Below are 27,391 nucleotides of genomic sequence, written 5' to 3' on the forward strand. Positions count from 1 at the left end.
GACACCACAGCTGCAACTGGTTGGCCTAATTAGTAGTGTCTTGCTGACAAAAGGCTCTTATCAACTGATTAATCCAGGTGTGGCAGAGCAGCGGTCGGTTGTCGAGAAATAATGACCGGTGAATCTTGTTGATTGACCAATCAGAATCGAGTATTCAAGAGAGCCGTGTTCTAATACAGTATAAACAGTAAATAGCTAGAGTTAGCCTCTGGCGTTAGCTAGCTGTTAGCTATTAGCTATGTTAGTTATGTGGGCATAAAACGCCACTGAATGACCAATTTGATATACCGTAACTAAGAAAATGTTGATAATACTTTATGAGGTAACCCACTAGGGCTGTAACGAGTCATTGGGCCCAGTAACGAGTCATTGGGGGCGGCTTTAGCTCAGGAGGTAGAGCGGGTCGGCCAATGACGCAAGGGTTGGCGGTTCGATCCCCGCTCCCTCCCAGCTGCTGTCGTTGTGTCCTTGGGCAAGACACTTAACCCTCCTTGCCTCGTATGATTGGTATGAATGTAGACATGAATGATGGTGGTCGGAGGGGCCGTTGAGCGCCGATGTGTGGCTGCCACGCTTTCGAACCACCGGTACGAATGGTGTGAACGAATAATGATTCTGTGAAGCGCTTTGAGCACTTGGAAAGGCGCTATATAAATCCAATCATTATTATTATTATTATAGTAACGAGTCATTGGGTCCAGTAACGGGAGCCGCAGATCGACTCGCCAGTTAAGTTTAGGCAACTAAAAGAACTTGGTGAATGTTTGGGTTATGGTTTGGGGTTAGGGGTTAAAAACGAGATCAAAACACAAGACACATCAGGTCTTGAACCAGGTCTCTCACATGAGAAAGTTAGCAGTCTCCTATAGCAGCTGAACAAACATCACATTCTAAACATTTTAAAGACATTTTTGTTCAACTACAACGTCTTTGGGCTGTGGACCAACGTTACTATTTCACATGTTTTGTGATACTGGCTCGCCATTTCTGCATCTGTGGCTTGACTCAACAGTACACTAATAGTACAGTACAGTACACCAATAGTACAGTGCAGTACAGTACAATACAATACAGTACAGTACAATACAATACAGTGCAGTACAGTATTGTGCAGTACAGTATTGTGCAGTACAGTAGCTACAGCACTGTATAGGACAGTAGGCTACAGTACATTTACAGGACAATTATTCCACCACTTTCTATAGGACACACAGTAACAAGCCTCTCTACAAATATGACCCAAAACATTTGACCCAATTCTGCCTTAATATTGACACCGTTTTTATTTCAAAGCAGTTACTTAAACAAAAATACAATATAGTAAAAATAGCAAATATCTCATCAAATGATAACAGCACTGGAAACTGTACAGTGATGTAAAACAGCAAGGCAAACATTTTGTATCCAGATGATATACTGAGAGACAGCAGCTGTAACAGATGATATAAACTGTGCTGTAAACATGTTATATACTGAGGGACAGCAGCTGTTACAGATGATATAAACTGTGCTGTAAACATGTTATATACTGAGAGACAGCAGCTGTTACAGATGATATAAACTGTGCTGTTTAAACATGTTATATACTGAAAGACAGCAGCTGTAACAGATGATATAAACTGCTGTAAACATGTTATATACTGAGAGACAGCAGCTGTTACAGATGATATAAACTGTGCTGTAAACATGTTATATACTGAGAGACAGCAGCTGTTACAGATGATATAAACTGTGCTGTAAACATGTTATATACTGAGAGACAGCAGCTGTAACAGATGATATAAACTGTGCTTTAAACATGTTATATACTGAGAGACAGCAGCTGTTACAGATGATATAAACTGTGCTGTAAACATGTTATATACTGAGAGACAGCAGCTGTTACAGATGATATAAACTGTGCTGTAAACATGTTATATATTGAGAGACAGCAGCTGTAACAGATTATATAAACTGTGCTGTAAACATGTTATATACTGAGAGACAGCAGCTGTTACAGATGATATAAACTGTGCTGTAAACATGTTATATACTGAGAGACAGCAGCTGTAACAGATGATATAAACTGTGCTGTAAACATGTTATATACTGAGAGACAGCAGCTGTAACAGATGATATAAACTGTGCCGTAAACATGTTATATACTGAGAGACAGCAGCTGTAACAGATGATATAAACTGTGCCGTAAACATGTTATATACTGAGAGACAGCAGCTGTAACAGATGATATAAACTGTGCTGTCAACATGTTATATACTGAAAGACTGCAGCTGTTACAGATGATATAATCTGTACATACATGTTATATACTGAAAGACAGCAGCTGTTACAGATGATATAAACTGTGCTGTAAATATGTTATATACTGAAAGACAGCAGCTGTAACAGCAGCTGATCCAAGTTTAGGCTCCAAATATACTGTACTAATGCACTTATAGGTAAATATTGAACAAAGGGCTTTAACAAAGCTGTTATTAATGAGGAACTGTCACACCTCCTTCTCACAGACCCAGGGTAGCGTTGTGTCACATAACCCGTCACCCCACCTGCCACGAGAATAAACAAGCACCATAGCACAGTCCTCCTGGTCACCCCTCTTACTATCAGGCTGCCCCTTGCTCCAGTACCTGAAACAGAGGAGGACAAGGAGTCAAACCCTGTGGTGAAGACATGGTCCATACTGTAGCTACAGTGACTCTGGAAGTCTCACACCAATGAGTCAGAACAAATGTGATCAGGTCTTACGCTGTGGTCAGAGGTGATCCATCCACCCATCTCCAGGTCCCTTCTGTCTCTCTGTCTGTCAGACCAATCCACACAATCCAGCCTAGTCCAGCCAGTAATTCCTGTTTGTGGAGACAGAAGTAGAGGGTTCACACACAATGCACACACACACGCGCGCACGCACGCACGCACGCACGCACGCACGCACACACACACACACACACACACACACACACACACACACACACACACACACACACACACACACACACACACACACACACACACACACACCAGTTCCTCTCTGCTGTTGATGATCACCAGATCAGCTCCTCTCTTCAGACAGTCCTGTCTGCTCTCTTCCCAGGTTTTATAGACAGCAACCGCAGAGATGTAGTACCACTTAGAGTCAAATTTAGTCCAACACTTAGACCATCGGGCCACTAATCAACACAACACAACAAAACATGTATGTTAATGATCACACTCACACATAAAATAATAACTATGTGAACTGCTTTCATTTAATGATATCATTTAACTTATTATGATCAACATTTACTCACTCGGGTTACACACTCCCAGGATGGTCTGTAACTGGTCTCTCTCTTCAGTCAGGATGTTGTTACTGGTCTGTAACTGGTCTCTCTCTCTGGTCAGGTTGGCGTTACTGGTCTCTCGCTCTTTAATCAGGTTGTTGTAACTGGTCTGTAACTGGTCTCTCTCCATCGTCAACAGCTCAAGCTTCTGCAAATCTGAATTATCTGAAAGCAGTTGTCAGAGAAAACCATGTTCCTTGAATTAGTCCTTCTAGGTTGGAGGAATTGAGATACCTGCTTCTCTTGGCAGTGACCAAACATAAGGAATTGAAACTAGAAAGACACTCACGCACGATGAGACGCAGAGAGACGTTGAGAGCAGCTTGTGTAGCACACAGCAGCCCAAAGCTCACCAAGACCAGCTTGTAAACGTTTCCCTCTGTGGAACCAACATTCACATGTAGGACAGCAGCTCACAAAACCATTTCCACTGCTCACTGCTGTTTATAGTGTCAAGAAGATGTAGCAAGCAAAATGTGACATCTTCAAATCATCTTCCCATATTTTTCCAACACAGTCTCACAGACAATTGTAAAATAGCAAAGTTTTGGACCAACGTTACTATGTTACAATTTCGGCTCCGAAACTGTAAAATGGTAACGTTCTGAGATTTTAGGGTTAGGGTTAGGGGAGGGGGTGGGGTGAGAAACGGAAAATCTCCGTAAACCACGCCCACCCCTGTAGAGACATACCATTTGTTGTTACCATTTTACAATTTTGGAGCCGAAATTGAACATTAGAACATTTTGTCCATTTTAAAGAAAAATGCTTCAATCTGGTGAACTTTGAGAGCAAAATTAAGAGGTTAGATCTATAAAGAACTACAGACATCATGTTAGATTAATAATCCTCTTTACTGTGCTGTTGCTTTACAATGATACAAAAAATAAATGTCTCCCCATATAATACAATTTATATTCTGCATACAGGTCACATGGCAGAATACTGCTCAATTAAATACAATGGCCCATCTACACAAACATCACTTACAGGGGAGTTACTTACCCATTCACTTCAATAGAACTGTCCCCAAAGTCTAGCCCCAATCTAGCCCCAATGCAAAATGTGAACGTTGTGGTGAGTTATGTCTCTTCCTTCAAAATAGCACACAGAGAGGAAGCAAATTGTTGCATTTCTGATCAACTGTCATATATCATGTTATTTATGAGGGCTTTAAAACATCAATGACAGATGAATAGATCTGGGGGCCGGGGATATTTTTCTTTTTTTTATGACCTCTGTGTCCTCAATGGTAGCTACGGGCCTCATTGTAACATAGCAACGTTGCTCCAAAAACGTTGCTATTTTACAATTTTTTTGGCGATCGGGTTGTATTTTTCTTACCATGTCTCTTGGCTACGTGCTGACGCCTCTCAGCAGAATGAGCCGTCATGGGATGATCCTCGTCGATCTCAGTTATTTCAAGTTCCTCTCGTCGGGCACGACGAGCAGACCTCGCCATGCTGCAGCTCTCTCTGCTTGTGACTTCTGCATCTGTGGCTTGACTCTATGTTGGACTGAACTCTGTCAGCATTTGCGTCAATCACACCTCTAGACCACACTAACGCAGGGAGGAAGCTGACTGTGCAGTTAGTCTCCAACACATAATGCTTTTTACTTATTTTACTTTTTTTTGCACCTTATAATTTGAGACAGTTGTTCTGTATCGCTCTGTCTTCTTGTGACCTCTGTGCTGCATACTGCACTAAGTCATATTCCACCTGACTGATGTCAGCTCTGTGCTGCATACTGCACTAAGTCATATTCCACCTGACTGATGTGAGCTCTGTGCTGCATACTGCACTAATGTGAGCTCTGTGCTGCATACTGTACTAAGTCATATTCCACCTGACTGATGTGAGCTCTGTGCTGCATACTGCACTAAGTCATATTCCACCTGACTGATGTCAGCTCTGTGCTGCATACTGCACTAATGTGAGCTCTGTGCTGCATACTGCACTAAGTCATATTCCACCTGACTGATGTGAGCTCTGTGCTGCATACTGTACTAAGTCATATTCCACCTGACTGATGTGAGCTCTGTGCTGCATACTGCACTAATGTGAGCTCTGTGCTGCATACTGCACTAAGTCATATTCCACCTGACTGATGTGAGCTCTGTGCTGCATACTGCACTGTCATATTCCACCTGACTGATGTGAGCTCTGTGCTGCATACTGCACTGTCATATTCCACCTGACTGATGTGAGCTCTGTGCTGCATACTGCACTAAGTACTACGGGAACTTTGGGAATGTATTGGCCTGGAAAGACTAAGGTACATTGCTAAGGGCAAAGGGGAAGATTTAGCTCAGCTCTGGGAGCCATACATGTGTTTCATGAGAGATGGAGGCGGAGGTCTTACCTGAAAGTTTGTGATCAAAGTGTGTGAGCAATGTGGAGGAAGTGTTTGATTTGTTGTTTTATCAGTATTTAGTTTGAATTGGTGCAGGTTGATTGTGTGTGTGTGTGTGTGTGTGTGTGTGTGTGTGTGTGTGTGTGTGTGTGTGTGTGTGTGTGTGTGTGACAAAGAGGAAGTATTGAAAAGGGTTAGAAAAATACATCTATAAAAGACATCAAGCTAACAACCACATGAAGGACGTGAAACCAGCGGGGAGCCAACGTATGTGAAATGATGAGTACATCGCCGTGGAAACGCATCATAACCCAGCCACATTTTCAACCATGTGTGCTATCTCAGATCAGAGGTATTATAATTACCATGCCTGTATTGTATATTAATGGAGACATGGGGGGGAATCACACCCACACTCCGTTGACTTATTTACAAAAGAAGAAGTAGCATCTATATCAGAAACAGCTGCTGATAGGAATCAGTCTCATGACTGATGAATTAGGAGGGATACTGAGTTCACAACGAACTTCTAAAACCATTGAATATGAACATCACTTTTTGCCTCAGTCCACTGCTACTTCCTGGTTGCTGAGTCGTTCGGCCCAGTAACAAGTCATTGGGTCCAGTAACGAGTCATTGGGCCCAGTAACGAGTCATTGGGCCCAGTAAGGATTCATTGGGCCCAGTAAGGATTCATTGGGCCCAGTAAGGATTCATTGGGCCCAGTAAGAAGTCATTGGACCCAGTAACAAGTCATTGGGCCCAGTAACAAGTCATTGGGCCCAGTAACAAGTCATTGGGCCCAGTAACAAGTCATTGGGCTCAGTAACAAGTCATTGGGCTCAGTAACAAGTCATTGGGCCCAGTAACAAGTCATTAGGCCCAGTAATGAGTCATTGGGCCCAGTAACGAGTTATTGGGCCCAGTAACAAGTCATTGGGTCCAGTAACGAGGCATTAGGCCCAGTAATGAGTCATTGGGCCCAGTAACGAATCATTGGGCCCAGTAACAAGTCATTGGGTCCAGTAACGAGGCATTGGGCCCAGTAACGAGTCATTGGGCCCAGTAACGAGACATTGGGCCCAGTAATGAGTAGGGGTGTCACGATATTTCGTCGCACGATATATCGCGATATCGAAACGTCACGATATGCGTATCGTCAGAAAAAAAATGATATCGTAAAAAAAAAAATTTTTTTTTTTTTTTTTGCTCCTGAATAATAATAGAACAAATTTAGCAGAATCAACACGCATGAGTGCGGGGGTAGACTACTTCTGGCATGGCAAAAGAGCTCAAGGGGTACATAAGATTACATAAGTTTAGGGACCATTGAGCATGAGTTATTTAAGAAATAGATTGTATACTTTATTTTTCTTTCACCATGCAACAAACATTTAGTTTGTGACAGTGTGACACATTCTATTGCAAGAGAAGCATTATCTTCCATGTTGTTTTATAGTTATTATAATTTCCAAAAACAGCATTTGTTTTGTATTTTGTGTATTTCAAATGAAAGACTATTTTTCCAGTATTTTCCCAGGGCTCCCTTGAAAAGAGGTTTCGATTTCAACGGGACTCACATGATAAATAAATACATAAAAAATATTTACTTTTGTTAAAAAGAATATTGTTAAAATATCGTATCGTATCGTTATCGTGAACCCAATATTGTGTATCGTATCGTATCGTGAAATTAGTGTATCGTGACACCCCTAGCTGTGAGTCTTCACTGGCCTCACGATTCGATTACGATTCAGAGGGCTACGATTCGATTCGATTTCCGATTATCGATGCATCTCGATGCATCTTAAATCGATGCATCACTTTTTTTCCCCAATACATGATTTATTTTTTCTCACTTTCTTTTTTCTCACTGTGTGGCTACTTTTAAAATAAAAGTGCATTTGGAATTGCATTGTATTATGATCCATAATTAAAATAAACAACTGCATGTACTTCCATTATATTTTATTTGATTATTATTATTTTTATAATCGATTTTTGACATTTGTGAATCGATGCAGAATCGTGCACGTCCACATCGCGATGCATCTTATAATCGATTATTTTTGACACCCCTATAACCCACATATTATAACATATAACCCACAAATTCTCCTAAACGGTGAGAATAAATGAATTGATTAGAACTTCTATTTCGGTTCCAATTCATCAATCTCTGTAAATTCGATAGCATTCTTGCACACATTGGGCTTAGCCTCATCTTGGATGAGGCAGTTTCTCTCCTGGCCTTTTATCAAAATACTCGTTGTGATGTAAAGATGACATGGAGTGGAACTGCGGCTGTAAAGCATCACTCAAATTAACATTAATGTTAAGGCTTTTATTGTGAAAGCCCTAAAGCGTAAAACCTTCTGGCTGACTTGCTGGTTCAGTCAATTCCGGAAAGTCATTTAATCTGAGAGACACTTTTTTCTATTGTCATATTCCGTCATTTGGGTTCCATCGGACACAATGTAACGGCAATTTAAAGTCATTAACCCATTAAGAGAGTCGGATTTCAGCCTCTGGGAAGCACCGACGTCATTATCAAGGTGCAAAATATACCATGTTTTAGGAGGTGTGCAATTTATATTGTGTGCCGCTCAGAGCTGATCCCAATTACCCATCTCGTTTGGAGGTCTTTGTCACTTTTAGACCAAAGAAAAAGCCGGTAGTTTGTGGATATTACTGGGTTTTGGGACCAATCTAAAAGGGGCTTTAATGTGCGCTTAGCAACAAAGATGGAGACAAAATAAAACACAACAAAGGAACAGGCAGCTTAGCGCTTGAACAGGCCGCTTCCCTCGCCACAACAACGTCGTCTATCATGGCTCCTCCTCCCCCCGCCCTCAGTCCACACCTGGAAGCTGTTGGTTGTAACAGTCGTGCAGATTTATAGAGCCACTCCCAGAGCGTTTTTATGTAGTGTGTTTTCACATGTAACCTGCTTGATGGGAATGTGCTTCCCATTATAGCGGCCATTATGGCCCCCGTCTGGTCCCCTTCAGCAGATCCCCCTAAGCAGCAGCAGCAGCACACAGCTATAATGCACAACACACTGGCAGCAGCAGCAGCATGCTTTCACTTAGAGGGACGGAGGGAGAAGTGTGACGATTTGTCTAACTGTTTTATATGCTGCAAACGTCTCGTCTTACAGTGCAAGTCTTTGACTGCTCTATTCTGTTTTCAAACCTGGAGAGAATTCCTCTTGTTTACAATGCAGCTTCACTTGTTCCAGTTTATGTGTGTGTGTGTGTGTGTGTGTGTGTGTGTGTGTGTGTGTGTAAATGGTAAATGGCCTGCATTTATATAGCGCTTTTATCCAAAGCGCTTTACAATCAGTAGATAGTCTACATTCACCCATTCATACACCGATGGCGGCAGGCTGCCACGCAGGGTGCCTACACACCATCGGGAGCAAGGAGGGTTAAGTGTCTTGCCCAAGGACACAGCGACAGCAGCTGGGAGGGAGCGGGGATCGAACCGCCAACCCTTGCGTCATTGGCCGACCCGCTCTACCTCCTGAGCTAAAGCCGCCCACCGTGTGTGTGTGTGTGTGTGTGTGTGTGTGTGTGTGTGTGTGTGTGTGTGTGTGTGTGTGTGTGTGTGTGTGTGTGTGTGTGTGTGTGTGTGTGTGTGTGTTGTGTACAAGCCCCCACCCTTTAGTTCTGAAAAAATTAAGCCAGACATCCAGTGCCAAAAACAGCAGTTCCTCTGATGGCCACTTGAGGCTGCCTCCAAAAGCGAGTCATTCCCCCCCCCCCCCCCCCCTCCCATGTTAAAATGCCCGACTTCACAGCTGTTAAAACGTGTTTACAGCCTGGTTCAACAATGGTTTTGGTCTCTATAGCTAATTTAATGGTTCATGTACGGGGGGTGAATTATTATATCCACCTTATTTTTGAATGGCCCACTGTAAAAAATAATTATAATAAACGTGACTTATTGTTGCAGCTTGCCATTTCCTTTGTTATACTCGGCTGCAGACCCGAATTGTAAACCGGAAACTGGAGTACGTTATAAAAGTTATAAATATAGTCACGTTATAAACAACTAACCAACGCTGGGGGTCCGTATGGAAACAGTGTTACTCGCAAATGGTTAAAAGTTAAATCAATTTGGTCATTCAGTGGCGTTTTACTGCCATGTAAAGTAACTATTACGCTAGCCGCTAGCATTAGCCACAGTAGCCGACGACTACCCACAATGCATTACGTTATCCCAGCACCCGAACGACACGGCTGTAGAGCAGAATGGCTCTGCTGTAAAATCCTCATAGACGTTTTTTTTGTCAAGTTAAAACAGTGTAAAAATGACACCGGAAGCGGAAGAAGCACACATCAGGCATCATGGCAGCTAGAAATAAGGTGGATAGCTTGTGTCTGAAGAGAAGTCAGATTGTATAGAAGTCACTGGGGAAATTACCAAACTTCTCACTTCATTCATGACCTCAGTAAACACTTTCCTAATGAGTTTATGGTCTCAATCACTACCGTAAATTCCGGACTATAAGACGCACCGGTGTATAAGCCGCGGGACCAAAATTGACTATTTTTTTCTTCTATAAGCCGCACCGGACTATAAGCCGCGGGTGTTTTGATGTTTAATTACCATATGAAAGGGTTCGTGCACAGAGAGGAATGTCGGGAAAGAGATCGCTGTTTGGGGAAGCTCCCATTTATTAACATTTCAACAAAACAAAACAAAAGTCAGGTCACTAATCCCCAGACAAAATCACACAACAATAGGCTACCGTATATGTGCAGCAAACCTGTAACCAGAGAAGTCAAGTCACTAATCCTCGTCTTCCTCTTCTTCCTGCGTACTGAAACCACCAAAGTCCTCATCTTCAGTGTCGGAAACGAACAGGTTCAGGGTGGCTTCGTCAACCACTCTCCTCTCTCCTTCAGGTGCCATGGCACGAGTCCGATACCTCACGAGTCCGACACCTCACGAGTCCGAAAAAAGAGGCTAACTTCCCCCAGACCCTAACCCAAAACCTAACCTCTCCCACCCCCACGCCTAAACCTAACATCCCCCAGACCCTAACCCAAAACCTAACCTCTCCCACCCCCACGCCTAAACCTAACCTCCCCCAGACCCTAACCCAAAACCATGAGGTGTCGGACTCGTGAGGTATCGGACTCGTGAGGTATCGGACTAGGGGGCAGTCCCCGTGGCGTCATCCTCTTCATCCCGCAGCAGTCCAGCGTTTTGGAACCCGTTGGTAATTGTGGATGTTTTCACACTCCTATAATATTCCGTGATCTTCCTTTGTGTGAATTCGCCGAAGTTTGTGATTTTCTCCTGATAGTCGGGAGGGAGTTGTTCAGTAGTTCTCCCCCGGACGGACAGTCCCTTTTGCCCAGGTTACGCGCGGCTGCTCTGTTTGATCGGCGGCTGCTCTCTTTTAATGCGAGATTGACTGCTTTCAACTTGAAAGCTGCCTCGTGTGAATTTCTGCGTACCTTCCCCATGGTAAGTGAGAGTGTTGCTTCTACTGCTCGTCTTGTTGTGAATATTCCTTGATCTTCCTTTGTGTGAATTCGCCGAAGTTTGTGATTTTCTCCTGGTAGTCGGGGGAGGGAGTTGTTGCCCGAGTGGCCGTTTGCTTACCGTAATTACCATATGTAAGTGGTCACGCACAGAGGGGATTGTCGGGAAGAGATGGCTGTTTGAGGAAGCTCCCATTTACCGTATTACAACATTTCAACAAAACAACATAACACAACACCACCGTTGTTTATTTTTACAGTGCACACAGTGTCCGCGGTGTGGTGAAAAGAGGGCAAGAGAGGAAATTAAAACAGAAGTGGATTTATAGTTAGAAAGAGTGCTAAAAAAGAGATTTTTTTTTTTTTTTTTTTTTTTTTTTCTGAAAAAATCCATAGATAAGACGCACCGTTATATAAGCCGCAGGGGCCAAAAAACGGGAAAAAAGCCGCGGCTTATAGTCCGGAATTTACGGTAGTTTCAAGTCTTCTTCAACACAGCATGATGTTCATTTTGTCAATTATGCTCCCATTTAGAGTCAAATAGACGGTAAAGAAGACTGTTTTGGGGGGTGTGATTGACGGGTCGCCTGTCGTCCAAACGGTCACTTCTGGCTCTAAGAAAGAAAACCAAGATGGCGACGGTCACACAATGCGAAGAAGGCATCAAAATCGGGAGTCCAGAAAACAATGGGTGACGTCACGCGGTCACTACGTCCATATTTTTATAGCCTATGATTACTACTGTATGTGACCGTCTTACTGCTTCTCTAGGATGACTTTTGCATACAGCAGATATGCACTCTCTCTCTCTCCCTCCCAGACACACACACACGCGTGCACACACACACGCACACACACACACTTAGTGAAGCATGGCCAGACAGTGTGTGATATGACAGTGTCTCTCTTTAAAGTAGTCCTCCCTCCCCTCTCCTCCCCTCCCCTCTCCTCCAGTGGCGTGTCTAGGGAGTGGCCTGGGGTGGCATGGGCCACCCCTAGAATCTGATTGGCCACCCCAGGTGCCACCCCATATGATTGGCTCTCTGTACAGTCAGTAAACCGCTTCCGTGTATAGGCGCAATCCAGTCTTAAACCTGAGAGGCAGTAATGAGCCATAGTAGTGTCTAGCCTGCCGAAAGCCCCAGAGAAGATCTTGATTTGAGGATTTGGCGCAGCTGAGCAGCAAACAACGCTAAACCAACGTCGTGTGTGTGTGTGTGTGTGTGTGTGTGTGTGTGTGTGTGACGAAGTGAAGCATCCTCTGTCTGATTCCTGGCGGCTACATGGACCAGGTGTGTTCTATATGCTATTTATTTATTGTGGCATGCGTGAGTAGACTCTTTGATACACATGACATAGCTACTGTGCCAGTGGTTTAAAGAAAGACAACATACATTACCTGCCAACAAACACGGAGATTTTCACTTTGAAATTAAGCACCCTCGCTAAAAAAAATATCATGACATGTTACAGTAGACTTGAAACTTCACCCTGTCTTTAAAACTAAGCTACTAACAGTGTAAACGGACAATAAACCTGTGTGCTAGGCTACGTGATAATGTGGTGCAGCAGGTGTGTTTTCATCTCAGCTTGCTAACATGAGCAAACCTGTCGTCAGTCATTGTTTGGTTGTCAATGCTAATGCTAGCTATGTAAATCTGTCTTGTGTAACTTTGTAGGCATGATGTGAGCATGTCAAATGTATCCATGCATGCACAAGGAAATCTATTGTGCAAGACATATAAAGTGACATACAGTATGTCATGTGACTATTACAGTATGAAAAGAAATCAGAACATTGAGGATTTCTTCTCCATCAAAACAAAGAAATAAAAAACTGCACAGCAGGACAGAGCAGCCAGCAGCACTGCTACCAGTCAGTTACAGTCAGAGCTGCAGGAGAGAGCAGCAACAAGCTCTCCTCCTTGTCAGTCAGATGAGTCAAGCCAGCAGCTTGACAACAGGGATGTACAGCAGGAGCCCCCAGCTGTATGTGTGGGTATGTACAGTATATACTGTAAAATCCTAATAGTTCCAGATTTATCTTTAGTAACCTAAACAGTTATCTTGATATTGCCTTGATGTCAATGGAATTGTGGTTAATTTACCAGACATTGCAACTAAAGTTGAAACTTGTCAATTATGTGTGTAGAACTGGGAAGCTTTATATTACATTTGTATGGTGCTACTCTGTGTGATTGATGGGTCTATTTCTCTTAAATTATGCTTTAAACACAGGAACGTAAGACACTGTAATGTTACTAATTAAAGTAGATATATGTAGTCTAGTTGGGACGAACATGGTAAATTAACGCTATTCTGACGTGTGCCGTGTGCGTGCACAGTGCGAGCGAGTGCGTGTGTTTTTTTGGCTAAAAGTCCAAAAAATATCAAATTTTCTTTGCCACCCCTTCGGAAGTCTGTGCCCCACTTGTGCCACGCTGCTAAAAACAATCTGGACACGCCACTGCTCTCCTCCCCTCCCCTCTCCCCCCCTCTCCCCTCCTCTCCTCTCCTCTCCTCCCCTCTCCTCTCCTCCCCTCCCCTCCCCTCCCCTCTCCTCCCCTCCCCTCTCCTCCCCTCTCCTCTCCTCTCCTCTTCTCTCTGGCTGTATTGTCATTCACACAGTAATGAGGTGGAGGAGAGCTGTGGAGCGGCTGAGAGCTGACAGCGGAGAGGCAGAAGGCAGGGATTAAACTCAACTCAATGGCACACTGTGCCGGAGACATACTGGGGGGGGGGGGGGGGGGGAGCGAGGGATGATGGAAGACAGACAGAGGAGGGAGGGAGGGAGGGAGAATAAAATGTCTGCATTATACAGTACGGTGGTGGTCGCCCCAAATAGTCGACGATTCGACGATTCGTTCGAAGGAGCCTGAGTCGACTGCCAATCTCACAGTCAGAAATAGTTGCAAAATGTGGTAATGAAACAAGGATCATTATTCCGGCTACACGGGGATGCTGAATGTTTGATTTGATCTAGAACTAGTAGACCCGTGGGAGTTAGACCCCACCTGGGAGTTAGACCTTCCCTGGTCTGGAACACAGTGGTCTCCAAACTAAACCTCCGGTACATAATGATATATCAGTATATCAGTGAGTGATATGTCATACCAGATGATGTGAGTGACATCACATCGTTAGGTAATTAGGACAATCATTAGGTAAGCAGGGAAATTAATCGGCCCAATTAAGACAATTAATCGGCCCCAATTGCTTAATTAAAATAAATCTGGCACCGTTAGGTCCGTTAGAGGTGCTCTTTACACTTTACACTTCCAATTTGTGCTGTTGAGGAACGTCAGCAAAGCTTTGATAAGTCCAACACTGAGAGGAGGAAAGCTTTTCCATCAACACCTGACACAAAGTCAGGCGGTCAGATGCACAGCAGGGCTCTGGTTAGATGCACAGCAGGGCTCTGGAGGAGGTAGCAGCAGAGACAGGTCAGATGCACACACAGCAGGGCTCTGGAGGAGGTAGCAGCAGAGACAGGTCAGATGCACACACAGCAGGGCTCTGGAGGAGGTAGCAGCAGAGACAGGTCAGATGCACACACAGCAGGGCTCTGGAGGAGGTAGCAGCAGAGACAGGTCAGATGCACAGCAGGGCTCTGGAGGAGGTAGCAGCAGAGACAGGTCAGATGCACAGCAGGGCTCTGGTCAGATGCACAGCAGGGCTCTCACTGGAGGAGGTAGCAGCAGAGACACAGGTCAGATGCACAGCAGGGCTCTGGAGGAGGTAGCAGCAGAGACAGGTCAGATGCACAGCAGGGCTCTGGAGGAGGTAGCAGCAGAGACACAGGTCAGATGCACAGCAGGGCTCTGGGGGAGGTAGCAGCAGAGACACAGGTCAGATGCACAGCAGGGCTCTGGAGGAGGTAGCAGCAGAGACACAGGTCAGATGCACAGCAGGGCTCTGGGGGAGGTAGCAGCAGAGACACAGGTCAGATGCACAGCAGGGCTCTGGAGGAGGTAGCAGCAGAGACACAGTGAGAGTGAGAGCCTGTGGTAGAAAGCTAATGGTCCAGAAACAGCATCTCCCCTGATCGCACATCAACTATCACAGCCCAATGGAGGCGGATCCATGTCCCTCCATCATCCAGTCTGCAGACACCCATGTCCCTGTGTAGCAGCAGACAGCCATGTCCCTGTGTAGCAGCAGACACCCATGTCCCTGTGTAGCAGCAGACACCCATGTCCCTGTGTAGCAGCAGACACCCATGTCCCTGTGTAGCAGCAGACATCCATGTCCCTGTGTAGCAGCAGACACCCATGTCCCTGTGTAGCAGCAGACACATTACAGATCATATTCTGTGCCGAACTTTGGTTCCGACCAAGAGTCAGATCCAGATTTCTCCTCTGATGGTCGGGAGGGGCGAATCAGGCGAATTTTAAATCTGCAAAAACAAAAAATCCTGTAATCTAAACCAGGCATAAGCTGAAACGTTCCCGTAGCCAAACCCCTCAAAATCTATCAAATGTGTTCAAAGCATTGGTTGAGTTTACGTACCCTTTATTTATTTAAGTGCTCTGCAAACAACATCAGCTGCATTTTTACAGTGTAATAGCAACCGGTCTTACCCTAGCCCACACATCCCCATCCATTATTAGCATTCGTCTCAAAAGTCTCCATCAGGAAGAGAAGGTCCTGCTAAGCATCAAACAGCTGTCTGAGAACGCCTGCTTCCCAAGCTGCCGGGCGGCTCTCTCATGTCATTTCTCACACAGGCCCCTCTCTATATGTTTGGCCAAATGAAATATTTATTTTCCAATAGCAACAGTCATTTTTAGACTGAGGCAATAGATCTTTGCTGGCTCGAATTCCCGGGAAAGCTGTAAAACATCTGGTGCGGCAGAGGAGCCGCCTTGATGGAAAACCCTGGAGATGGGAAACACATTGGACAGCTCTGGTGTTGATCCATGGTCCAGTCAGCACCAGAACACAGCTAGCTCCATGGTCCAGTCAGCACCAGAACACAGCTAGCTCCATGGTCCAGTCAGCACCAGGACACAGCTAGCTGCATGGTCCAGTCAGCACCAGGACACAGCTAGCTCCATGATCCAGTCAGCACCAGGACACAGCTAGCTCCATGATCCAGTCAGCACCAGGACACAGCTAGCTGCATGATCCAGTCAGCACCAGGACACAGCTCCATGATCCAGTCAGCACCAGGACACAGCTCCATGATCCAGTCAGCACCAGGACACAGCTCCATGGTCCAGTCAGCACCAGGACACAGCTCCATGATCCAGTCAGCACCAGGACACAGCTCCATGGTCCAGTCAGCACCAGGACACAGCTAGCTGCATGATCCAGTCAGCACCAGGACACAGCTAGCTCATGGTCCAGTCAGCACCAGGACACAGCTAGCTGCATGATCCAGTCAGCACCAGGACACAGCTAGCTCATGGTCCAGTCAGCACCAGGACACAGCTAGCTGCATGATCCAGTCAGCACCAGGACACAGCTAGCTCATGGTCCAGTCAGCACCAGGACACAGCTAGCTGCATGGTCCAGTCAGCACCAGGACACAGCTAGCTCATGGTCCAGTCAGCACCAGGACACAGCTAGCTGCATGGTCCAGTCAGCACCAGGACACAGCTAGCTCATGGTCCAGTCAGCACCAGGACACAGCTAGCTCATGGTCCAGTCAGCACCAGGACACAGCTAGCTGCATGATCCAGTCAGCACCAGCACACAGCTCCATGGTCCAGTCAGCACCAGCACACAGCTCCATGGTCCAGTCAGCACCAGGACACAGCTCCATGGTCCAGTCAGCACCAGGACACAGCTGCATGATCCAGTCAGCACCAGGACACAGCTAGCTCATGATCCAGTCAGCACCAGGACACAGCTAGCTCATGATCCAGTCAGCACCAGGACACAGCTAGCTCATGGTCCAGTCAGCACCAGGACACAGCTCCATGATCCAGTCAGCACCAGAACACAGCTCCATGGTCCAGTCAGCACCAGGACACAGCTAGCTCATGGTCCAGTCAGCACCAGGACACAGCTAGCTCATGGTCCAGTCAGCACCAGGACACAGTCAGGACGGATAGATGGGGCCAACTTGGCCCTCAGTCATCCAACTTGGGGAATAGCGTGATCCTCCCACCCGCTACGTCCTGTTGGTGAAACTCCTCGCTGTCAGGTGAAAAGATTAAGAAGCAGCCGGCGATTGCACGTGTATCGGAGGAAGCATGTGCTCGTCTACAACTCTCCCCAGATCGGCAGAGGGGGTATTTCAGATATATTAGGAGAGGAGCTGACCACTGTTATTATTGAACCAAAGCTGAAGAACCTTTCCACCATCCTCATTAAGATAGAGATGTTTAATAGACCAAGCTAACGCTACAGGCTTAGCTTCATCCATAATATATGGAATGCTCGTTACTGCAGGCTCATTAATTGATCATATGTGACATTAGCGTTATGTAATAAGGATGAATGATTCATGTGTCATATGACCACTATTACTGGCACTGTTGTGTATTCTGCTGTCATAGGGAAACAGCACCCAGCCGATCAGCTGTTTCCACATGTCAATAGGATATGTTTTCATGGTCAAATAAAATACTGATCCATTAACACAATAATACATGTGACTTTACACGTTTAACTGAAGCCACAGGCTGAGTGTCATTTTGTTGGTCCCCAAATCCTCATGTTTTACAGTGCAGTCACTTTGTTTTACAGTGCAGTCACTTCACCCAGACTTTTATTGTCTCTGATCACGAGCGCATTCCCAGATGTGGCATGTTAGCTGCAGTGGCTGTGTGGATGGCATCACTGTGTCCCTAACTAGGCTACTCAACATGAGGGGGGACATGGTACCGTCGAGTCCTCACAATAAAACCCTCGACTTTGACTTCTGTATGTTGTAGACTTCTGTCTTTCTCAAGAGGTTTGACCAATAATACTTGGGTATTTCAGGGCCATATCAATCTTTTAACGATTACAAATTATTTGTTTCTTGTCCTTCATTCGACTGATCTGTAGCGTGAAATAATTTTGCTACTCTTGGCAAACACTTGAGTTTGATTGAGTTTGATTTTTTTTTTTACTTGTAAAGCTCGACTTGGCAGCTTATCAGCTAAAATCACAAAGCGCTGGAAGAGACAACAGCTTAACTTGGGCTAATTTCCTATCTGTTCATTTTGATTATATTGTTGAGTATGCATGCGATCCTGCAGCGTAGGGTTGGACGATGTCTACCAACTTGAATCATCACGATGTCCAGGCAGGTAAAAATCGACAATGGACGAGTGCTGATTTGAGTGTCGATTACCATGGCAACGATTGAAGCTGGGTCAGCAGCACTAGTAAAATGCGTTGCTTTCCCCGCGGTGCGCCAGACATGCAATGTGCACTGCACACACGGCTCTTATACTAGACATCACGGGGCGGCTTTAGCTCAGGAGGTAGAGCGGGTCGGCCAATGACGCAAGGGTTGGCGGCTCGATCCCCGCTCCCTCCCAGCTGCTGTCGTTGTGTCCTTGGGCAAGACACTTAACCCTCCTTGCTCCCGATGGTGTGTAGGCACCCTGCATGGCAGCCTGCCGCCATCGGTGTATGAATGGGTGAATGTAGACTATCTACTGATTGTAAAGCGCTTTGGATAAAAGCGCTATATAAATGCAGGCCATTTACCATTTACATCACGATGTTACAAGGGTGGGGGCTAAGACCATCGGCTGTGCCCGACATCGTCCATCGCCCCAATCCTACTGCAAGCAACCATGACAAATTACAGCCAAAATGCATTGGTGTTTGTGACGGAGTCTGGCTCTCAGAATAGGATCAAGCTCGTGTCTAGTCAATCCAAACCTCACCACAATAACACAGAACGTCTTTGCACAGAAACATCAAACAAGAAGTCCCAAACTGAATGGGAGCAGCTCACCTGCTATCAGGCCGGGGCGTTGACAGCTATAGACGGTCTCTTTCGTGGACAGCTCAGTCGGTGGTATGGAGGCCAGGTACAAACAGCCTCGGCTCAAAAGACGCTTCTTAAAACAAAAGTCACACACACACACACTAACACGTGAGAGCGGAGGGAAAACTACTAGGGAACAGGGGCTCCAGAGAATCCATGGCTCGGCTTCAATCACTGGCAGAGAGGGGGGGCCTGCGCACCTGAAATGCCACGGAGATCATCTCTAAGCCACTCCCACTTCCTGTTTGATCCTCTGATGCAAAGACGTAAATTGACAGATTATAATTAAACAAGGGGGTCCCTGACAATCACATGTCAATCACATATCACTCTGTGACAGTGTTAATATTAAAGGAACAATCTGTAATATGTCATATAAAGTGCTTTATAATAATGACTAATAAACAGCCAATACACTACTAATATGCATGCTAATAAGAAACGACTAATATAATATAATATAATATAATATAGCATGCTAATAAGAAACTAGTTAATGGTGATGTGTACCTTAATAGAGTAACGCCGGAATGAGTCCGGAAGTAACACTTCCAGTTCGTATGACTTTCATAAAAGTCATTAAAGTGGGCCTCGTTTGTGAAGATTATCCTGCCGAACACAAACTCCTCTGTTTCATCAAACTTTGGTTAACCACAGACCTTATTTCATGCATGTAACCGAAATCCCCATACAAAAATCCCATTCACTTTTCCCAGCATGGCGGTGATTTCTGGGTAAGCCGACAAAAACACATCATCCCTGCGGTGCTCTAAAGTGTTACTGAGATTTTTTCTCTTTCTATTGTTCGTATTTCAGTTTCTACATTTCAATACATCACAAACCACATGAAAATACTTGGATTGAAATGGTGACGTTCACCACCACGCATCCATCCATCAGTCCATCTCCACTTCCCCAGGAGTTGTCTTCTGTCTGGTGTCACTCCTTCATACCAATGTGAATCTGTCAGAGAGAGAGAGAAAAACATTTGAAATGGTATATACTGTATAACATAAGCCATCAGCAAAGTGCCACTGGCTCCTATCTCCACCTGTCTCCATCTGCTTGACTCCTTCGAGCCAGCCCAGCCAGTCAGTTGAGCTGCACACACCCCCTCCCCTCTCCTCTCCTCTCCTCTCCTCTCCTCTCCTGTCTGTCTTTAGCGTGTTCCACTCCAGTCTCCTGAAGCTCTCTCTCCCTCAGACTGAGACAACCTGCCCACATCTCTGTGCAGCCATGTGCTCTTCCCTGTTTCATCTTAGCAGCAGCAGCACACAGTCATCTACTCACAGCCAGTCCACCCACCAGTCTCTCTCTCTCTCTCCTTCTTTTACTCTTCGTCTCTCTCTCTGTCTCCCAGCAAGCTAAGTTCAATGTCGACCCAAACAAGTACATTTTCATAATACTATTCTTCCAGACACACATACGCATATTTGGCTGCATTTAGGGGCGGGGCGTCAATCCTCGTGTACTTGGAAGCCCCAGGTTTTCAACATTGAGAAGGCAAGAAAATGAATAGCGAATTGGCATATTTTTCGGTCGTAGCGCAAAACCTTGTTGGAGTGGTGTAATGCAGGGGCCCACCACAACCACCATCCTATGAAAAATAGTCAGAAATAGTCGTTTTTTTCCCCAACGCTAAAAACCACCGTTTCCCCAACACACTTCTGCAGGAGGGGCCGGCCGACAGCCGCATTGGCACCTGTTTACAGGTGAGCAGCTTGATTTAAGTGTGGATTCCATCCGTTTTCATAGTTCACAATGTTTTTACAGACAGCCGAATTATAGTCGAGGCTTCCTCCTCTCCAAAACACTCACTCTCGGTAATTAGAACTGGTAAAAACACTAAGGGCTCTATCGTCGGTCATTTTTAAGAGGTGCGCAAACGATAGCGCCGTACGACGATAGGGCCCTAAATGAAGCAGAAACTTACTGTTGTATAAAATTTCAGTTCCATTGATTGGCATTTCATAATCAAGCTATAATTGCTTATGCGTATGCAATTATAGCTTATTGATTATGAAATGCCAAACAATGGAACAGAAATTTTATACAACACTTACCATGTAAGTACAGATTTGGTTAACCTGTAGATTTTGTTACCCTGTATTTACCCTGTAACTACAGATTCGGTTACCCTCTAAATGGTAAATGGTAAATGGTAAATGGCCTGCATTTATATAGCGCTTTTATCCAAAGCGCTTTACAATCAGTAGGTAGTCTACATTCACCCATTCATACACCGATGGCGGCAGGCTGCCACGCAGGGTGCCTACACACCATCGGGAGCAAGGAGGGTTAAGTGTCTTGCCCAAGGACACAACGACAGCAGCTGGGAGGGGGCGGGGATCGAACCGCCAACCCTTGCGTCATTGGCCGACCCGCTCTACCTCCTGAGCTAAAGCCGCCCTCTACTTACCCTGTAAGTTGCAGGCTGTATTCTAAAGTGTTAACAAGAAAGCCGGTAGTTTTTTTGGATATTTAGTGGTTTTCTAGGCCAATCTAAAAGGGGCTTTATATTTAAGCAATATAGCATGAGAGCTAGTGTGTTGTGGCAAATATATCCCGCTGATAAGTTGTTATCCCACGAGGCCGCAGGCCGAGTGGGATAACAGCTTATCAGCGGGATATATTTGCCACAACACACGCTGCTCAAGTGCTATATTGCTTTTATAAAACGGTTTCCAAGTATGATAATATAAATATAATAATAATACTATAAGTCCGACTGGCATGGTATTCTGATAGAGTCAGTTGAAACACTACTGTAAGGCGGGACCTCTAGCAAGAAGATAGACGTGCGGGTGATTTGATTGGATCGTTCTGGAGACTGAAGTTGACATTGGCCAATCCTGGCGCTTGCTGAGAAGCTGAGAGCTTTCTGGAAACCCCGACACCAACTAACGTTACGGGGTTAAATGCGGGGTTAAATGCGGGGTTAACAGCCTTTTTTTTGCAAAGAAGACATTAGCCCACATCTATTCTTGTACAAAACATAATTTTCTGCGAAGTATTAGTAAAGTTATAAGCGAAGATCGATTCACAAGGATCTGACAGCTGTCTCCGCCATTTGTTTTTTTTGAGGTAACCAAAGGCTTTTAGTAAGAGAGTTGCCATGGCAACCAATAACCCATGGCCATGGGTTATTGGAGTGGGTTATTGGATTTATACAATGGCTGTGAACCAATCAGACTTGATTTGAGAGAGCCGTTTTATAATGAGCGTTAACATGGTAAGACATCTGCCAATGGGTTGAGATCATTCCCCTCATCGTTTCTAATGCAAATCAACTTTGTTAAAGAATTGTCTTGAATCAAGCACGATATTATCTTTACCAGACTGGAGTGATTTGCTTTATTCTGTCTTGTTTTTCCTTCATGAAACCTGCATTGGAAAGAAGCAGAATTGTCACTTGTTTTTAATAGAATAGATCTGAAGGTAGAATATGAGATTTTTTCTTTGTGTGCCTTTTCTTAGTGTTTTTTGCACTGCAGATTATCCTACATATTAGTAGTGCAAAGTGCTGTAAATGTGAGTGTGTGCATGTTTGCATGCATACATTTGAATATTTGGCTCTAGTGATTACTTTGGATTGATGAGCCACCAGCAATATCAACCTCCACGCTGGAAATAGTCTACTGTGACAGAGCTATCTGCCTGGTGCCAGGCCTGGTCAGAACAGTCTACTGTGACAGAGCTATCTGCCTGGTGCCAGGCCTGGTCAGGCAGGTGGTGAGGGGGTGGAGGAGCTGTTTGGGGCGAACTCCACAGCATTAGCCTCCAAACAGCTTGACACCTTGCCCTGACAGTCTTACCGTCAAACCCCCACATTAGGCCAAACTCATATTTCAGTTGGATTTGGGTGATTTTGTTTTATGACTTGAAGTCTGGAACTGGAAAATCCTGCCTTTGTCCATGATGATGGTTTCACTTCCCAGGTTCCTCTGTCTCAAAACCTTCCCATCTTCCTTACGCCGGCTTTTTTCAAAGAACTGGACTCCATAATTCTGTCCTACATCTGGAATTATAAGAATCCTAGAATCATAGGGTCTGGCTAGGCTTTTTGCGTGTATGTTTTCAGTGTGTCCCTGCCGGTCTGGCTAGGCTTTTTGCGTGTGTATGTTTTCAGTGTGTCTCTGCGGGTCTGGCTAGGCTTTTTGCGTGTGTATGTTTTCAGTGTGTCTCTGCGGGTCTGGCTAGGCTTTTTGCGTGTGTATGTTTTCAGTGTGTCTCTGCGGGTCTGGCTAGGCTTTTTGCGTGTGTATGTTGTCAGTGTGTCCCTGCCGGTCTGGCTAGGCTTTTTGCGTGTATGTTTTCAGTGTGTCTCTGCGGGTCTGGCTAGGCTTTTTGCGTGTGTATGTTTTCAGTGTGTCTCTGCGGGTCTGGCTAGGCTTTTTGCGTGTGTATGTTTTCAGTGTGTCTCTGCCGGTCTGGCTAGGCTTTTTGCGTGTGTATGTTTTCAGTGTGTCTCTGCGGGTCTGGCTAGGCTTTTTGCGTGTGTATGTTTTCAGTGTGTCTCTGCGGGTCTGGCTAGGCTTTTTGCGTGTGTATGTTTTCAGTGTGTCTCCGGGTCTGGCTAGGCTTTTTGCGCGTGTATGTTTTCGTGAATGTGCGAACGACACCTGCTATTGAAGCATTTGCACTGAAATCTCACTTCCGCTGAACTCGAGTGTTTTGCTTTAGTGCGCTCGCTCGCGGTGCCAGATGGGATCCATTGTGCCAGACAGGATCAATCAATGCCAGACAGGAAAGTGAGTGAATCCATTCAAACCTGTTCAAGTTTCCAATCTGCCCCAAAACAGTTCAGGATGTGCCGGATTTGTCACACTTTGTTTGGCGCAAATGATTAATGTGCTCTGTCAAAAACACAAAACTGGGGGGGAAAAACTTTTCTGAGCAGAAAAACGTTAATTGAAATCTTGTGTCAGTTCAGTCATACTCGCGTGAATAAAAACCTCCACGTGTCCTTTTTAATGTGGATCTGTGTGCAAACAGATTTTCCTTAAGTGGGATGACAACGTTTAATTGAATGTTGGATCACGCAGAGGGGGTCTGGATGCCATGAAGGCCAGCTGAGGGGCTGATGTCATGGCTGTGTTGTGGCGAAGGCCAGCTGAGCGGCTGATGTCATGGCTGTGTTGTGGTGAGTGCCTGTCGCCCGGCGCAGGATGCGGTTGCCTGTCATCTCCCGACAATATGGAGGAGAGAGAGCTGGGCCCAAAGGAGCCCGACCACAACCGCCGAGCGTGGCCGTGGATGTCAACGTGACGTGTTGTGTTTGACCAACGCTTCCTTCTGAAAAACCTACATCAGATCAGGGATGTAGTGTCTAAACTCTAAACCCACCTCAAATCAATTTACCCACCTTTTTATTTGCAGGATAGATCACGCCAACGGGATTCTGGGCCAAAATATTTGACCGGTACTCTAAAGGCCTACAAAATAACCCTGCAGCCGGAGGCAGAACTTCGGCTGCTCTGAGTCCTCTCTGAACTTCCCTACAGCTGTGCAACAATCTCTGACAAAATCTCTGAAACTGTCGCCAAAAGACTCATCCTGAAGGAATGGAAGTCCTCCTCTTCAAGTATGGCTGATGGACATGATCTCTGTTATACAGATGGAGAAATTAGAAGGTTCTTAACTATTTGGGACCCGTTTCTGGGCTACTTTGACAAGGTTAAAAATGACTAGTGAGCAGTGACTAAGGTTAGGGGTGAAGGACAGCTTGTCCGGTCGGTTTCCTGTGGACCACTTGGGTGGGGTCCTATGCGTAATATCTCTCACAAGCACATAAGCACCTTTTGCGGCTGGTAGCACCACGTTACAATGCCAAATGTCAATGATGTATGTATTTTATTTTTCTCTTTTCCTGTGTCTGAGCCTGTTTGTCTTGTTCGTTTATTGTTCTATAAACAAAATTAAAATAAAATATAAAAAAATAACCTTTTCCTTTTCTATTGTGAGGCTGTTTGCTTGGAGATCATGGTAAATCTACGTCAGGCAGTAACTGACAGAGGCATGTGTGTCAGTGAGGAGCAGTAACTGACAGAGGCATGTGTGTCAGTGGGGATCAGTAACTGACAGAGGCATGTGTGTCAGTGGGGATCAGTAAACTAACAGAGGCATGTGTGTCAGTGGGGATCAGCAACTGACAGAGGCATGTGTGTCAGTGGGGATCAGCAACTGACAGAGGCATGTGTGTCAGTGGGGATCAGCAACTGACAGAGGCATGTGTGTCAGTGGGGATCAGTAACTGACAGAGGCATGTGTGTCAGTGGGGATGTTTGATCTGATTCCCCAGGATTTAGTGCACAAATAAACAACACAGAGTTTCATGAGGGACGCAGACAAGCAGAGTGTCATGGTTGATTTGGTTGCGGTGAAATACAAATATAGGAAGACAGGGAGAAAGTGAGGGAGGAGGGAAGGGGAGGTAAGTGAGGAGAGTGATGTGGATGACATCAGCGCACGCTATACTTTCCTTTGATCTGCGATATCACGAGTCCTACGCGGCATCAAACATCTATTTGACCCCCGGCATGTTTCCAGAGGTAAGCTTTGTAGTTTACATTCACACTCGCGGGAATTCCTTTGGAAAACGTCTCTTTCTTTTGGGCTTGTATATGGTTTGTTTATGGCTCCCTAAACAAAATTTATTGTCCTTTCCCCTCGTTTAATAGGCCTGCAGAAGAAGTCTCCAATAGCAAAGACAACAGCGAGAGACTCCCAGCTGTGGCTGAAGTCTGTGACCAATCATCCCTGGCTGGTACTCGTGCAAGACATGTGGTGGTGACACTGAGGTAATGCGTGTGTTTTATGGCAAGGCCTTTTCAAAGAAAGTGTCACACACATTAGATACAGAAACGTGTTTCCAGGCAGCGCTGTAGTGTGTGTGTGTATGTATGTTCCTAATATACAGGTCAAAGAAAGTGTCACACACATTGACACGTGTTTCCAGTGCTGTTGTGTGTATGTCCCTAATATACAGGTCGTGCACTTGGATAGGAGCTGAAACACACTGCTGGAAGTCCCTTCTGTATCCGATTTATGGCATCCATCAGTGGGAGGAAGATGGAACTTCACTTTAGCATCGTCCCAAAGAGCTTAAAGTCGAGGTGAAGCGGAACGGAATGCGTGAGCGTCGGAGACTGAAAACAAATTGAGAGGCGGACCATATACGTGTCGATGATTTGATTTGACAATTCTGTCGACTGGCTTTGGCATTGGTCAATCATGCCGTGTTCCACCCCCAAATCGAGTGGGATTCAGCGTGTTGTCGTGCTACGCGAGTGGGATCCGCAGAGTACCAGGCAGCCACCTGCTTCGTGCGGAGTGAGCGGACAATCCGATGCATGGGTGCTGCCCGCCTGCCTGGAATCTCCGACGGGCGACCCCTGACAGCCATAAAGAGAACATTATCCTGAAATGAAGATTTGATTGACAGCTGCATGTCGTGATATGATTGGTTGAAATGGGGTAGAAATCTGATAGTACTAGGTGACGTCAGCAAACTGTAAATTACTGTAATCAATGAAATCTTGAAAAATGAACTTTTGATGTGAAAAAGTGTGAAAAACTAAAGAAATTAGATTTGTGATTTTTTTTGGCATACATTATTAAATAGGTGCACTGCATACCCAGGTATTTGAACTAAAAGAAAAGAAAAAAGTCATTTTTGGGTTCAGCTCGACTTTAATGTTTCTGATATGTCTAATTTCCTTTATTGGTCAGTGGGAGAGAAACATCTTTTACTAGCATCTGTACAAGTGCTTGTTACTACTGTTTCTATTTGTTTATTGACAACAAACTCTTTTGCAGATGCTCGTCAGAGATTTTTCGAATGGACCGAATATTAGGGATTTATATTCTATCCCATGGAATCAACATGACAGCAACTTTGCAGGAAAAGGAAATTGCATCTGTCCTCCCAGACATGAAGTGACTTTACAAGACATGGCTTTGCAATACTATTTTCATATCTGGTACATCTCCAGTTCTTTCAACTGAACTCCCCCCGAAATAACATGTTGGCACTGGTGCTGTGGATAATGCCACATCTACTTTATCATTTAGTTTTCTTCAGCATAAAATGACTGAAAAGTTATACACTCCCACTCCAGCCAAATTATTTTTTCCAAGCAACGCAGTCTGCTGCACTGCACATGAAAAATAGAACTAATATTACACGTATTTTTGACAAAATCATAATATGAACATTGATTGCCACATTGGCGTCTACAGTAAGATGCTAGACTTCAGCATATGGCCATGGGCGAAGT

At 45.1% G+C, this 27,391-nt stretch overlaps 1 protein-coding gene and 1 pseudogene across 2 annotated transcripts in view; both read right to left on the reverse strand.

Moving 5' to 3' along the window:
- LOC310799849 overlaps positions 1-27,391 on the reverse strand; it is a 449,550-nt pseudogene that overhangs the window by 409,067 nt on the left and 13,092 nt on the right. The gene's annotated exons all lie outside the window — the stretch shown is intronic.
- Positions 1,980-4,782, reverse strand: LOC310799538 (CD209 antigen-like protein D). The gene is made up of 6 exons (XM_083662135.1): positions 4,668-4,782; positions 3,613-3,702; positions 3,291-3,488; positions 3,019-3,167; positions 2,746-2,846; positions 1,980-2,627 (listed from the first exon to the last, which is right to left on the reverse strand). The coding sequence occupies exons 1-6, from the start codon at positions 4,714-4,716 to the stop codon at positions 2,489-2,491; spliced, it is 726 nt and encodes a 241-aa protein (XP_083518261.1). The 5' UTR covers positions 4,717-4,782; the 3' UTR covers positions 1,980-2,488.

This window comes from Poromitra crassiceps (genome assembly GCF_964638095.1).
Source record: "Poromitra crassiceps genome assembly, chromosome: 28".
Lineage (NCBI taxonomy): Eukaryota > Metazoa > Chordata > Actinopteri > Beryciformes > Melamphaidae > Poromitra > Poromitra crassiceps.